Genomic DNA, 14592 nt, shown 5'->3' with positions numbered 1-14592 from the left:
AAAGATTTAGGGGCAGACACAGCTTTCCTTTCTCTGAGGCACCCTGATGTATTCTGGACATCAACCACACTGCTGTCAGTGAGTGGAGGCTCATCATGGTCACATGGAGCACGGTAAATTGTGTTCGTTGCTTATCAACACTGAGCTCTTAATTACTTCTTCTCTGAGCACCTGGTCAATTATAACAGGGTGTGAGGGGCCAAGTTCCTTTGGGTAGGGACGGAGCTGTGGCAGAAAGATGAAGGCTTTGGTGGTTTTTACTATTGCACCATTGAGCAGTGGGCTCTGACTTGCCCTCATCCAGCCCCAGGCCAGGGGGAGCCCCTTGGCACAGGGCTCCTGGGGTGGTTCCTCTCTCTGGAGCCCAGAACGTGCTGCATTTCACCCCAAAGCAGCCAGCCTGTGGGGTGTTGATCACACCTGCCTTTGTTCGCTCCCCCAGCCCCAAGGGCAGCTCATGGAGGTCAACCCCACCAGGATCTTCAACCAAACCTCATAGGGAATGGGCAGAGAGAGCTCAGCTGGGCACACAGAGATACCAGATGCTGCGTTGACTCATACTTGGCCAACCCCAAAATCACTCTGCCCATATCCGCAGCCAGTCCCCCTTCTTTCAGCCACACACAGCGTGCCTCAGTTTCCCCACCTGTGCACTGAGGCCAGCCTTGCAGGCTGGAAGCACAGCCCCAGACCTGGCCCGGGTTGGCTTTGGCAGCCAGCTCAGGTCCTTTCCAGCAGCTGCAGTGACAGACAGCTCCTGAACCAGCCCCTCTGCAGCGCTGCTCTAAAATAAAAATACCTCCCGTTGCTGTGCTCCACTCCTGGCCAAACTTCCTCTGCAGGCACTCTGGGGGGGACAGAGCCCCCAGATCTGCCCTGCTGGGCTGAGAGATGCCCTAGGGAAGGCCAGCAGCCCCCCAGAGCTCTGACCTAAGGTTGTTTTTTTGTCCCCCACTTTTCTCCCCCTCCTGTCCCCCAAGCCCTCAGGTTGCATTGCAGGACGCTGGCACCCCCAAGGGCTTAAGGTCAGTAATGGGGAGAGAAATGGGACTTGGGGGGGGGAAGGGGGGGGAAGAATAGTAGCCTGGGAGGGTGCCCTTGGTGGGGAGGGGGTGAGGATGATGTGGGTCTCGGAGGGGAGGGGGGGCAAGCCCTGAAGGGGAAATGCTGAGCTTGGCAGCTAAAACTAATCTTGCCCCCCCCCCCCCCCCCCCCCCCCACGCTTTAATGCGAATAAATAACCAAGCAAATAAAAGCCTTGAGAAACATGGAAAAGGGATAAAAGCTCTTTAAAGCCGCATCCCCCGGTGCCCTCCCGCCGCACAGGGACTGCAGAGCGATGGCAGCGTTCTCCCCCCCCCTCCCAGGCTCCGCAATGCCCGCTGACCCCAAATCCACCCCGCTGCTTTGTGCTGCAGATGTGGGACCGCTTTTAATTGCCGTCTGAACGCGGAGCTCTGCTGATCGGGGGATGCTGGCAGGGCAGTAGGGCACTGCCACCACGGGGTGAGATGGCACCGAGCTGACAGGGCAGGACCCTCACCCACCCTGCTGCTGCTGCTGCTCCTCCTCCCCCCCCAGCCCCAAAAGGATTTGGGCAGCTGACGACCCGCGGAGGCGATGGGAGATTGGGATGGGAAGGTGTTGCAGTGCCGGGGTTAATTAGTATTCGCAGGAGTAATTAGCCCAGGGCTTTGGGAACACCCCCAGCACACAGGTACATGCTGAGAGCCCAGAGAAAAGCTAAGCACCTGCAGTAAGCAGGCAGTGGGTGGGGAAGGGGGGAAATTCCTCTGCATCCCCTCCAGCACCTTTGGGCTTGACCTGCATCCCACCAAGAAGTGAGGGGTGATGCAGGAAGAACCCCATCCTAATCTTGGGATGGGTGTGAGCCCAAATCCTGTATCCTGGGTGGGTTTGGGGCTCCCCCAGCATTCAGCTAATGCTGCTTGCTCCTCTTCTACCAGCCTACGCAGGAGCCCACCAAGCAGGGTGACTGAGGACCAGCAGTAACTTAAGGCATCTGTGGGGTGGCTGAGCTTTTACCTCGGGTTTTATTCCCTCCCCTTTCCCAGGTCTGGATCCCCTACACCCAGCAGTAACCCACAGCTATGGGGGTTAAGACGATGCTGCCCAGCCATGAGCTGGGCTTCTATGCTCTCGTTGTGACCTGTGCCGTGCTGTACAGTGGCAGCGGTATCTTTGAGGCATCCAGAGGTAAATGTCCCTCATTGTGTCCTTCCTCTCCTTCCTTATCAACATCATAGCTTTAATTTGTTTGGGGGATAGTAACTTGGGAGTCCTTTAGAGTGGATCCAAAGGGATTTAATACCCACTGCTTTCAGCCTTGTTGCCCACATGGCCCCATTCCCATGGCTCTCCAGCCATTGCCCTGAGCATGCCACCAGCATCACATGGATTCACTTCCCAATGGTTCTTTTGCCTAGAAGTAGAAAGAAACACCTGAAAAGTGCACCCCTCCAAGTGGGAACTCATGCAGGAATGGTTGACGTTCCTGACTCCCAGTTTTCCATTAGAAATGGGAACTTTCAGGATGGGGCTGAGGGTGTTTGGGCCCCCATGACTCATCCTCGTGGTGAGGAAGGTTCCTTGCCTTGCCAAAACGTAGCTCCCTCTTTGCTTTTATCATAGAATCACTATGGTTGGAAAGATCACTGAGATCCCCAATCCTACCCCACCATGCCTGTTATGGCCCTCAGTGCCACATCCCCACACCTCCAGGTGCAGTGACACCATCACACCCCTGGGCAGCCTGTGCCACTGCAGCACCACTCCTACAGGAATTAATTGTTCCTGTTATCCAACCTGAACCCTTCTCCCCAGAAATTTGCAGCCTGGTCTAGTGGTTGGTGATCCTACCTGTGGCAGGGGGGTTGAAAGTGTATGATAATTAAGGCCTTTTCAACCCAGGCCATTCTATGATTCTATGATAACTCTTGTTCTTCTGCAGACAGCATGAACAGAAAAGCCTTTCGGGATGGCATCAAGCCAGGCTGGCACTACTTTGGCAGGAAAATGGTAAGAGGAGGAAGCAGAGCTCTTGTTCTTCTCTGGACACTTTTGAAAAGTCTTTGTGTATTTTGTCCCTTAAGAAAGGAGTGGATGTTGTCAGGGAAATGGTAGCCCTGCAGCACGGAGGATGCTCTGATTTGGATTTGTCTTTTCCCAGGCTTTATGACAAAGCTAAAGTTCTTGTCAGCCTTTGGGTGGAAATTGGGAAGAAAGAGCTCTCAAATGCATGTGCTTTCCTCTTGAAATGGGCAGTGGGGTGGGGGCATAGAGGCTGGGGACCATTAAGCAGCCTGCTGCTCCCACAGGACGTAGCCGACTTTGAGTGGATGATGTGGTTCACCTCCTTCAGGAACGTCATCATCTTCACCCTCTCAGGACACGTCCTCTTTGCCAAAGTGTGCTCCATGACAGTGCCACAGGTGAGTCAGGGCTGGGTTAAAAGCAGTGGGTTTACCTGGCATCCATTGGGCAGGCATGGATGGGATGCTGCAGGGCAGTTTGGAGGAGGGAGGGCTGAGGGCTGCCTTCTGATGGTTTCCCCTCGCAGCACCGGGCCGTGGTATACATGCTGTATGGGATGCTGGCTGTGCTGGGCAGCATGGGGCTCACCTACCTGATGATCATCCTTTCCCACTGCCTCATCCTCTACTCCGTGGCCCTGGCCAAGCAGAAGTGGCTCTGCTACGTGGCTGGGCTCTGCTGCCTTGCCTCCATCAAGCTGGAGCCCTTCAGCTCCTGGCAGGTAGGTGCCATCCTGAGCCTCCCCTCTGCCTCCCATCCCTCTCCTTGGGTTTACTTCCTTGGGTGTCCCCAGACCCCGACTCCTTTTCCTGGACCTGTGGCAGCTCCTTAGGGTTTGAGAGCAGGGCAGCATTGTGGCACCGAGCTCAGGAGCAGTCCCCTGGGGGCTGTGTCACATACTGGTGGTTTCCATCTTGCTGCTTAGAGCAGTTTGTCAGATGACACCAAGCAAGGAATTTTCTTCCCCCATGCCTCAGTTTCCACCACCTGCCATGCAGCACTGGGATGGGTGCCTACCTGTACAGTTAAAGGCTTTCTCTCACTGGTGGGTGGGGAGAAGCCCAGGGAGAACCTTATAAAGCCGTGCAGTCCCTCTGAAGGGCAGTACTGCCAATCCCTGCCCATCATCACTTCCTGAAATGTGCTCCTGCCTCTCCACTGGGCTTCCACCGCTTCCCTCCTCCCTCTGGGGAGGAGGAGGCTTTGTCCATCTGCCCCGGGACAAAGTGACATTCCCATCCCAGATCACAAACACATCTTCACCAAGTGACTGTGGGCTGTGTTGGCTAAGAGGACCTCCCGCTCCTCTGGGATGTAGGAGCCAGAATGAAAATGGAGCCCTGGCTTGACCCTTCAACAGCAATGCTCATTAGCTGCAGGGATAATTGCCGGAGCATAATTAGGGGCTTTGCCAACTGCCCCAAGTGTGGATGTTTTCTGCAAGATGAGGGAGAACCGAAGTGATGCCGCGTGCCTGGTGGTAACTGTCCATTTCTCACCCAGAGCGGGTTTGTAACAGGAGCTTTTGATCTTCAAGATGTCCTTTTCTATGGAGGAAGTGGCTTCACCATCATGCGCTGCATGAGCTTCGCGCTCGAGAGCTCCGAGAGGAAGGAGGGCATTTTCTCCATCTTCGACCTCCTCAAGTACAACTTCTACCTTCCCTTCTTCTTCTTCGGACCTGTCATGACGTTTGACCAGTTTCACACCCAGGTGAGTGTCCCTATGGCCTCTTGAGTTGATCTGCGTGAACTGAAGGGCTACAAATCCCCACTGTTGGCCACAGCGAAGGCGTAAGCAGTCGTAGAGGTCATGTAGGCCATGGACACAGACCAGGCTGCACAACGGAGCTGTGTGTTTTGGCGAGGGGCGAAAACTGATGGGTTTTTCATCTTTTTGGGGGTTTTGTCCATTTCTCCTCACCAACACAGGAAGGAGGACACTGTCATGGTGAATGTGCCATGTTGGGATTGAGGGCAGGAGGGCTCGTCTTGTTCCCTTGCTTGTTGGGCACTTGTGCTGCTGTATTTTGGGAGCCTCTGTCCTGATGCTTCCTCTGATCCAGATGACCAAACTTGGACATCTCATACACTGCACACAACCAAGGGGGCTTTGTGAAGGGCAGACTCCAAACAGCAGACCCTTGGGCTGCCACATCTGGGTTCTTTCGCATTGAAAGATCGAGCAACTGCTTTTCCAGTCCTGGGATCCTTTGACCCCAGTGACCAGCCTTGGTCCCAAGTCTTACCCAAATAAGCTGGTATGGCTTGCTGATGTGCCAGGAAACCCAGCTAATGATTACTGTCCACGCCGCTGCTTCCTTTCAGAGAATGAATACTTCTAATAATTTTGGGGCTCTGACATCTGGATGCAAGAACATTTCAGACATTCCTCCATGAATTCAGAAGAGAACACAGCCCAGGCTGTGTTTCTGTGTTTCTTCTAATGATGCTGTCAGGTGTAAATAAATCAGGTCACTGGACTTGTGGTGCCTGCAAGACACGAGCTCCCATCACCATACAGGTGATGTGAGTGGGTCTTTGTTTCCTGCTCCTTCCACATAATCCCAGATAGGGGTGTTTGTAGCCACTTAATGAGCAATCCCCTCCTCTGCTGCGTAAAACCCTGTCCCCAAAGGCACGGTGAGAGAGTCCAGCCCCTTTCCCACCCCACAGACCAGGGACCTGCCTTGGCCTGGACACCACTGCCACCTCCTGGCGAGGTGCCACCCTGCACTGCTTGCCCTGCGGCTAATTGTAGAGCTAGTTCCTAATTGCCCAGTAGTAATTATAAAGGCGGATAGATTGAGTCCTTTCTCCAGATGGGATGTATGGCCTCGTTAGGGGATGGATCTCCTTGGCTCCTAATGGTGCTGTGTCCTGGAGGGGCCCTTTCACCCTGCATCCCCCATGGGTAGAGGGACTCCGTGGAATCACAGTATCATTCAGGTTGGAAAAGACCTCTGTATCCCTAAGTCCAACCCCAGCCCATTGATCACATCCCTCAGTGCCACATCTCCACGGTTCTTCAACACCTTCAGCAATGTTGACCCCACCACCTCCCTGGGCAGCTGTGCCACTGCAATGCCACTCTTTCAGAGAAGAAGTTTTTCCTACTATTCAACCATAGCTTGGCCAATCCTTCTCAGGCTGTCTCTCTTACTGAGAGGAGGGAAACAAACTCACTTCTGTGGGGGCTGGAAGTGTTGGGGACAGAGACCCGGTCCCCATGTCCCCTCCTGCTTTCTTCTCCATCTCAGCAGCCTCTTTGTGTCCTTAAAGTGCTTGGCATACAACAGACAGGAGAAAATCTGGCAGAGGCTTTAATTCTCAGGAATCATCTGGTTCTGACGGCAGGGCTGGTGTGGCAGCATGCAGATTGCTTTGAGAGAACTCCCACCTCCCACTGGGAATAAAGGGAAAGTCATAAACATAAGAGGATTTTAAATACAGCAGCAATTCTTACAGCGATGCAGGGAAGCGAGGCCATCAGTCTGCCCAGTGTAATCCCAACTGCTCGCTCTGATGATTTCTGTATTACAACATCCAGAGAAATGGCAGCTCCCAGAGGCCATGTCCTCACAGGGTGCTGCAGAGAGGAAAGCCCCACTGAGAGCTCCCAAATGCCCCTTGTGCATCTGTCCCTCTCCCTTACAACAAATATCTACAGCAGAAGCTCCAGGGCTCATCAACCATCCTCCTGATCCTCCTCCTCCTCCCAGATGAGTCCAGCCCAAATGCCCACCTGTCCTGGGCAGGGCTCCTGACTGGGACCAGCCCTGCTGCCAGCACGTGGATGCCTGTTCTTACAAGTTGTGGCATCCTGTAGATGAGATGGCTATGAGCCCAGAACAAGGAAGTTGTGAAAATGTTTAGGTTTAATTGGATATTGTAGATTACAGCTAGAAGCGTAGGCAATGAAGAGAAGGAAATGGCAAGAAGGCAAGGAAATGGTATCTCAAACTATCAGAGGAAGAACCTGATACATTAAATAGGCCCATGAAGAACTGACTAGGCAGGTTTTGGGAAAAACTACCCAAAGAAATTGCTGTAGCACATATAAGGGGACATCAAAAAGGAGATTCTTTGGGAGCATGGGAAAGTAGAGCAGCTGATGACAAAGTGAAGGAGGCTGCTTTACAGTCAGAAAAGCAATGAAACTGTCTCAGGTGCCTGAAATAAAGCCTCACTGTATCCTGTATTGAGCTCTGCCTCAACAGCTCATTGTGAACAGCAAACCTGCAGCCACTGTGTAAGAAAGTTGAGTAAAGGCTTATGCCTTAGTGCTAGAAGATCTCTACTGCAAAAAAGGCCATCTAACACTCACACTTAGTGACCTATGCAAAGGTCAGCCTTAATAAATTGATTTCTTGAGAATGTCCCCAAAGAGAGACATCCTAAACTCTGTCTCATTGGTTGTTATGGTGTTCACCCCATTGAGGACATTTCCTCTTCTTGGGTCTTCTTTAAGCAATGGGAATTTGGACAGTGTATGTCGTGGTGTGATTCCTAAAGGAGTCCCTTAATTCCTAAGTTGAGTCCCTGTTTGGACCCTGAATGTTTCTCCAGTCTTGCTTCCCACCTTGCCCCCCAGCTCAGCCCTTCCTGCTTTGCCATCCTGGCAGGTGAGCACCCGAGATCTGCATCGCAAAGATGATGAGATGAGGAACATTCGGGTCCATGCCCTCCTCCATGTGGGGGCCATCATTGCTGTGGACATCTTCTTCCACTTCTTCTACATCCTCACCCTCCCCTCCGACCTGAAGTTCGTGAACCGCCTCTCAGACTGGGCCTTGGGTGAGTGGTCTTGGGGACGTGCTCACCTTTGTGCTTAGCTTCAAGGCAGTGGTGGGTGATTCAGACCCCCATCCTACTCCATTGGGAAGCCTCAGCAGTGCCTATGTTGGACATATTTGAGTAGAGTCTTTCTTCCCACTGAGCTCCCTGTCATTCCTATTGTATGGACTGAAAGGGAGACAAGGTCTGAGGAAACCTGATCTCTATTTAAATTTGGCTATGCTATGAGAAGGTCTGAACCAGGGTCTTCCAGAAGCCAAACTTCCAGGATGAGTAGTGGTAGCACACTGGCATTCAGCTGGCAGCTGGATAGAAGACTTCAGTCTCCCAAGTTGAATGTCCAATGGCAGAATTTAAGATGCCACAGGGTATGTGACCCACACTAGCCTAGAGCAGCCCCATGTCATATGGAGTGGCATCTGGAGGCCAAAAGGAAATCCTAATGCAGTTATGATGGCTCCAACATTGATTTAGGGTGTCCTAAGAGACCAGGAAGGCCTGATCAAGCATATGTGTTATGTTACTCCAGATGGAGCTGTGCAGGCTGATCACATCAGCCAGGTCTGCCTCATCCACAGTGGGAGATGAGGTGTGACTGGGTGCTCAGGTGACACTGTGACCCTCAGAATAAAATCCTCTTCATCCTTTTGACTCCTGTTTTTGCTCCAGCCGGCTTGGCCTACTCCAATTTGGTGTACGACTGGGTCAAAGCTGCTGTCATGTTTGGGGTCATCAACACCATTGCCAGACTGGACCACTTGGACCCACCCCAGCCCCCAAAATGCATCACCATGCTCTACGTCTTTGCAGAAACGTGAGTATGTTGCTGATGGAAGGCAGCATGTTTGACCCTAAAAATAATATGCATGGAGATGAGGAGATCTGAGCTGTGCTTCTGAGCAGCCGGCCAATAGGTTGGCTGTACTGAAACTATAGACTAGACTTGGCCATAGCCCAAGGAAATATTCCTGGGCAGGGAACAATGGTAAGGAGGGAGGCTAGTGGGATCACACAGTAGCAGGACTCATTCTAGGAAAGAGCATGGAGAGCTACTGTGAATGAGGTTCAAAGTAAAGCTTGTTGGGGGACCAGGCACCCTCTATGGTTGGAAAGGTGTCATTAGCCCACGTGTTCTGATGTGCTCTTTGCCATCTGTATTGTAGGCATTTTGACAGAGGGATCAACGACTGGCTGTGCAAGTAAGTGCCTACTCAACCACCTCTTATCTATTTTGGGGTCTTCTCTTTCATCATGCACTCCAGATTGACATGTTTGTGAGAAGCATGTCTTGGGCGAATGTGGAAGAAGGGGTTTTCCTTGACCATGGGGAGCACTGATCACTTTCATTGACCATTAGGTATGTGTATGACCACATTGGAGAGAACCACGACAACGTCATAAAGGAGCTCATGGCCACCATTGCCACGTTTGCTGTCACCACTCTGTGGTTGGGACCCTGTGAGATTGTTTTCATCTGGTCTGTCTTCAATTGCTTTGGCCTCAACTTTGAGCTCTGGGTGCAGAAATTCTTCCAGTGGGAGCCCCTCTCCAAACTGGAGGTGAGCAGATGCTCTGTGAGCAGGTGGGGGGACAACGGTGGGCCTGGGGACAAACTCTGCTCCTGGAAACACTTATGACTGCAGGGAGCTCACATTTCTTTAGACAAATGAAATCCATTCAGCTGAGACTGAGGAGCAACATCTCCAATGATGTCATGCAGCTCCATGTCCAGGCTTCCTACAGTACTTTCCTATCAGCATTACATTCAGGTACTGCCCAGAGAGCTGCGGATGCCCCATCCCTGGATGTGCTCAAGCCCAGGTTGGATGGGGCTTTGAGCAGCGTGATCTGGTGGGGGCACCATGGCAGAGGATGGGAGCTCAGTGGTCTTTAAGATCCCTTCCAACATAAGCAATTCTTTGGTGCTGTGATACCAGCACAACTATGCAAGAAGACCTTTAATTTCCTGCATGGTGTCACTCACCTAGAGCAAATCCCCCCCCACCCCTATGATGCTTCATAGGAAATTTGGGCAGAGGATGGAGCTTTCAAAGAGAAAAGAAGTGCAGGACTGCAGCTCCAGCGAGGCGCTGAAATAGCACAAATGGATTCCAGAGGTCTGTCCATAGGGAATTTCTTATACATTTCCATGCAGAAATCATTTGCTTTTCTTGTTCTGCGAAACGCTTTGGCATTCTGAGGGCTTTTGATCTGATTTCTGATAAAAGCAAATATTTAGAATGAATTGTTTTCCAACCACTCCAAAGCTCAGTGCCCCATCCTTGTTTGGGACCAAGATGCCTCAGAGACATGGTTGGAAAAAACTCCATTCTGGGAACAATTTTGTTGTTTATTTGTTTTGCCCAGCCCAAAGCCTGAGGTCCTACACAGAGTCAGTAAAGACTCCTTTTAAACAAAAACATGGCAGAGCAATCCTCCTGTTTGCTCTGCTCTTTTTACTTCCAATCAGATTAAGGCACCCTCAGGCAGTGAAATCTCTTTCCCTGCAGCACTGCAACTCTCAGCACTGAGTGGTCTGGGGAGGCATCATGCTCTTAGAAGATTGCTGTAAACCACTTCTCTGCTCCTGGGGAGCTGGGAGTGACTGGGATGTAAGGCTAATGATAATCCCAGCAAACAGCAGCATTCATCTGCCTCGAGGAATAGCAGCAGATGAATAGAGGAGTGCCCAGCCATCACAATTAGCATGGAACCATGTGTACCACCCTGATGGATTTTGGCTGCTGTCGGACTAACAGCATCTCCTTGCAGCTCCATTTTCCCTCACTCTGTTCTTCTCTCCTATGTAGGCCAAAATGTCAGCGGCCACATCTCGGCGGATTAGGGCTGTTTTTGGGGCAGCAAATTTCTGGGCCATTGTCCTCTACAACATCCTAGCCCTCAACAGTCTGGAGTTTGCACTGCTGGTCACCAAGAGACTCCTCGTGACAGGTAAGGTGCCAGAGGCCTTCCCCACTGAGCAGTCCCTGTCCCGGTGGGCAGATATGGGGTGTGGGCTGCCAAGTCCTCCAGTGTCCAAGGCAGCCTGGCCGATGCCATGTTACATGGCTGCTCCCAGCCACGTCTGTTCTTGTGAAAGATGTGAAAATATGGATCTCTTAGCTCCCATCTGGGTTAATGCCTGGACTAGATGGTCTTATTGGTCTTTTCAATCTTAACGATTCTATGATTCATGCCAGCTCTTTGAGGTGTGAGCTGCCTTTGTGCATTTCCCCGTACAGCCTCACGCTGTGACTTGCTGCAATACAGAGGTTGCAGCTGGGGATCTCTCCCAGGTGGGCTGAGTCCCTGGGTGCAGAATAGTCCCTTTACTGGAGAAAAGGATTTACTCATCCTATTTCATTTCCCTTTTCTTTAGTAGCTGTTTCTGCACCAGCCTGAAGGTGACATGTACAAATCCTTACGCTAGGCTCCTTACGAACAGAATTATCTACATTTTCTTGTTGGCAGATGCTGGTACTATTTTGGAGTCTTCTCAAGCAACTCACAGTATAAATAGCCACCTGGAATCCATGTCCTCCAGCCCCCTTTGGGACAGGTCTGGCTTAGGAAATGGATAATGTGACATGCTGGGCTCCATGTGCCAGAAGTGCCTGCCCGCTGAGTTAGCTGGCTTTTGTGGGTTGCATTATTCATTGCAGAGGTCCTCTTTTAGCAGGTACAAAGCCTGTGCCTCCTATCTGCTGTGGATACCCAACTTGTTGTCACAAACGCCCACTGGCCCTTCCTAAGTTGAAGGCATCCTCCCAGCTCTTGTTACTTATCAAGGTGACAAAAACGTGTTCCCACATAGGGATGCAACTAAACTGAGGTTAACCCTCAGTGTCAGCAGGGTCTAAAGATTCCAGAAGGTTGCAGTGCTGAACAAGGATGAGTGATGGCAGGTTACGAAGCCAACTGCTGAGTCTGAACTCAACAGGCAAAACAGATCTGGGGGTCAGCGAGACCTCAAAGCAAAACTCCAGCATGTTCCCACAACATTAACTGTGATCCAGGATGCCCTCATGGCTTTAAGCACTTCTTCATCTAAAACCCACCCTTGGGGATTTCTCTCCTCCCTCTGTGAAGCTGTTGATTTGGATCCACAAAGAAAAATAACTGTAGCCATGAACCCAGGGACCTCCCATGCCCACCCGAGGAGCAGAGGTGCCAGAGAAGCATTGGCCCCATTAGGTAAGCAGCACACCAAGATGACCACGTCTCCCTCCATCTTCCAGGTTTCCCTGTCAGCACCTTGTCCATCTGGTTCATCACATACTGTGGAGTGCAGCTGATCAAAGAGCGTGAACGCATCCTGGCCATGGAAGAGGAGAAGAGTGACAAACCCAAGGCAGAGTAGAGGAAGATATCAGTGCGCTTGCCCCAGAGCCTGGACTCCCTTCTGACTGTCTCTGCCAGGCCAGCCGCTGTCGGGGGCTCTCCAAGCACTCCTGGCAATCAGACTGCTGTAACTCACCTATAGAGAAGTCATCTGGAAGGCAGATGCCACCCCTTTGCTGCAGGGATCTCCTGTGGCACAGCAGGCATTTTGCACGCTCCCCACATGTGGAGGACCACTGAGATAGGCTCCTGAGACACATCTTTAAGGCTCCATCCTTTTTCTGACCCTTTGGCACCGTGCAGGCTTAGAGATTTCACCCTCTGCTCCCCAAAACACCCGATCCTCCAGCATCTGGCTCTCCCACAGGACCTGCAGCCCAGGTCTCCCATCTCCAGGTCGCTTCCAGCCAAAGCATCACATTTTTCTTTTGCTACAAGAAATGGTCATCATATACCGTAAATGGTTCAACATCTGGGGCTGTGCATTAGGGACTGTGAAATGGCTCAGCACAATGGATGCCTACCAAGAGGCTAATAAATAAATAGAACAGTCTTTTATAGCAAAGGGAAAGAGGTTCAGGAACTGCAGAAGGGAAGAGTAATTGTCTTCCCGCTGCCGTCAGCGGTGCAGACTGATGTCTGTTAGTATCTCAAAACAGGTCCCTTCAGTCCTAAACATCTTGAGAAATGATTTAGTGCCAGCTTCAGGTGTAGTCAGTGGCAACGCAGGGGGCATGCCTGCTTCACAGCCAGAGCACATCACGTGCTGCTCGTCTGCAGGGTGGGCATGTGGAAGGAAAAGCACAGCTCCCAAAGCTCAGCCCAGACCCAGCTCAGCCCCAAAGGGCCCTTTGCAACCACCCCAATGTGACACATGCCCTGGGACTCAAACCAAGTACCACTCAGTTTTTTTGCATGCCATGGACAAAGGTTGAAGCTCACATTCCTGTCCATGGCCAAGGGCTCAATGGTCAATTCTTGCCCATCTCCAGCCTCCCAGCCTGACTTTGATGCACACAGCCTAAGCCTGTGCTACACGAGCACACACACATACATACAACCGAAGGAGAAAGGCACCAAATAAAGGGCAGCACTTCGGGGCTGGGTGGTGGAGGGGAAGTGCCTGATAGCCTCCTTGGAGAGGTGGGCTTTGGGGCACTATATGGGAAGTGCATTGAATAAATGACCCCACGGTGCCTTGGGGAGGAGCTGGGTCTGTCACTGGAAATAGATCCAGCTCTCTTGCACTTTACAGCAGCTTTCAGAGGCCTTATGTCTGAATGGTGTCAGTGTGTGGTGAGGGTAGAATGTGGACCACTTTGCAACATGGGTTGAGATGCTTGGTGCTGCTGTGTTCTGGCTTCTCTGTGGATGAAGCAGGAATGGTTCCTTGTCAGCTTTCAGCTCTGCCCAAGTGATTGACAAAGTCCCTGATAAATGTCATTTATTTATGTAGTAAAAAAACTGTTGGACATCTATGGTGCCTACCACTCATCAGTGTTGTGTTGCTATGATTCCAGAGAACGCTGGGAGACATGCTGATCTCCCTGGAACTGAGAGATCCAGGGTCTGTTTGCAATTTTGACATCTAAGGACACTGCTGATTTTAAAAGACCCACTCATCATTATCAGATCAAAGCCAGTGTTGTGTGGCTGTAGCTTGATTCGTATTTTGAGTCTACTGCCACGCTGGTACCATTTTATGAGCCTACTGCTGTAAAACTGTTGTCTGTGTATCTTTGGAGGTAGAAGTCATGTGGGTTTTCTTTGTGGGAGCCTGGCCCCAAATGTTGGAAGTGCAGTGAGGCATTGCTGCACTTCCAGTCACATCCATAGAACTCCTCCAGCTGCCAGGCACACCTTTTTTTAAACAGAGGTTTGCTGCTGGACCTTTGGTAGGTGTTGATCCAACACCTCAGCTATGACACGTTGTGCCTTCTCCTAGTGTAAAATCCAATTTTTCTCCCCCATGCAGGTGTCTGCAGACAGCTGAAGCCTCCCTGAGCTGCAGAGTCCAAGGGCTCTGTCTTTTTGGGCACCCCTAGGTGCACAGGAAGGGAAACAGAGTCACCATCTCCTGGTGCTGGGGAAGATGAGTCACATGGCAGAGCCAATGACTCTGCACTGCCCTCCCAGCCTGGATAGTCTGGGAGAGAAAATAACCCATTCACTAAGGATCTAAATTTACTCAGCAGCTACATCTAATGGAGCTGTCAGAAGCTAATCTTAGACGCTGGTAGAGCACTCTGTTACAGAACAGCTCGTGGGAGAAGTTTGCCCACCTTTGCCTGAAGGTCTCCCCTTGGTTATCACTGCTGTTAGAAGCCCACAGGGGTCCTATGGGTCAGGAGCACCAAAGCACTGCTACCACTGCCACGTCTCAGTGCTCAGCCTTGTGTAG

General features: G+C 51.5%; 1 protein-coding gene across 2 annotated transcripts; it reads left to right on the top strand.

Moving 5' to 3' along the window:
• HHATL (hedgehog acyltransferase like) lies at nt 1-13685 on the top strand. Of its 2 annotated transcripts, none has more exons than XM_048951629.1 (12): nt 1-113; nt 2076-2217; nt 2972-3039; nt 3339-3452; nt 3581-3775; nt 4558-4767; nt 7679-7850; nt 8520-8664; nt 9014-9049; nt 9208-9409; nt 10661-10802; nt 12089-13685. In XM_048951629.1, exons 2-12 carry the CDS (start codon nt 2112-2114, stop codon nt 12208-12210), a joined length of 1512 nt encoding a protein of 503 aa, XP_048807586.1. In that variant the 5' UTR covers nt 1-113; nt 2076-2111; the 3' UTR covers nt 12211-13685. The 2 variants fall into 2 exon arrangements, with proteins under 2 accessions (XP_048807586.1, XP_048807585.1); XM_048951628.1 differs by lacking the exon at nt 1-113 and adding an exon at nt 801-1025.
• The last annotated feature ends 907 nt before the right edge of the window (nt 13686-14592 follow it).

The sequence above is a fragment of the Lagopus muta genome, chromosome 7, assembly GCF_023343835.1.
Source record: "Lagopus muta isolate bLagMut1 chromosome 7, bLagMut1 primary, whole genome shotgun sequence".
Taxonomy (NCBI): Eukaryota; Metazoa; Chordata; class Aves; order Galliformes; family Phasianidae; genus Lagopus; species Lagopus muta.
This window is presented reverse-complemented; position numbering and strand designations above follow the sequence as displayed.

What these genes read in the sequence shown, in the direction of transcription:
- HHATL (XM_048951629.1), top strand. Translation starts at nt 2,112, where the DNA reads ATGGGGGTTAAGACGATGCTGCCCAGCCATGAGCTGGGCTTCTATGCT. An exon ending in TATCTTTGAGGCATCCAGAG is followed by an intron (nt 2,218 to 2,971) that starts GTAAATGTCCCT and finishes GTTCTTCTGCAG; the next exon opens with ACAGCATGAACAGAAAAGCC. An exon ending in CCTCTCAGACTGGGCCTTGG is followed by an intron (nt 7,851 to 8,519) that starts GTGAGTGGTCTT and finishes TTTTTGCTCCAG; the next exon opens with CCGGCTTGGCCTACTCCAAT.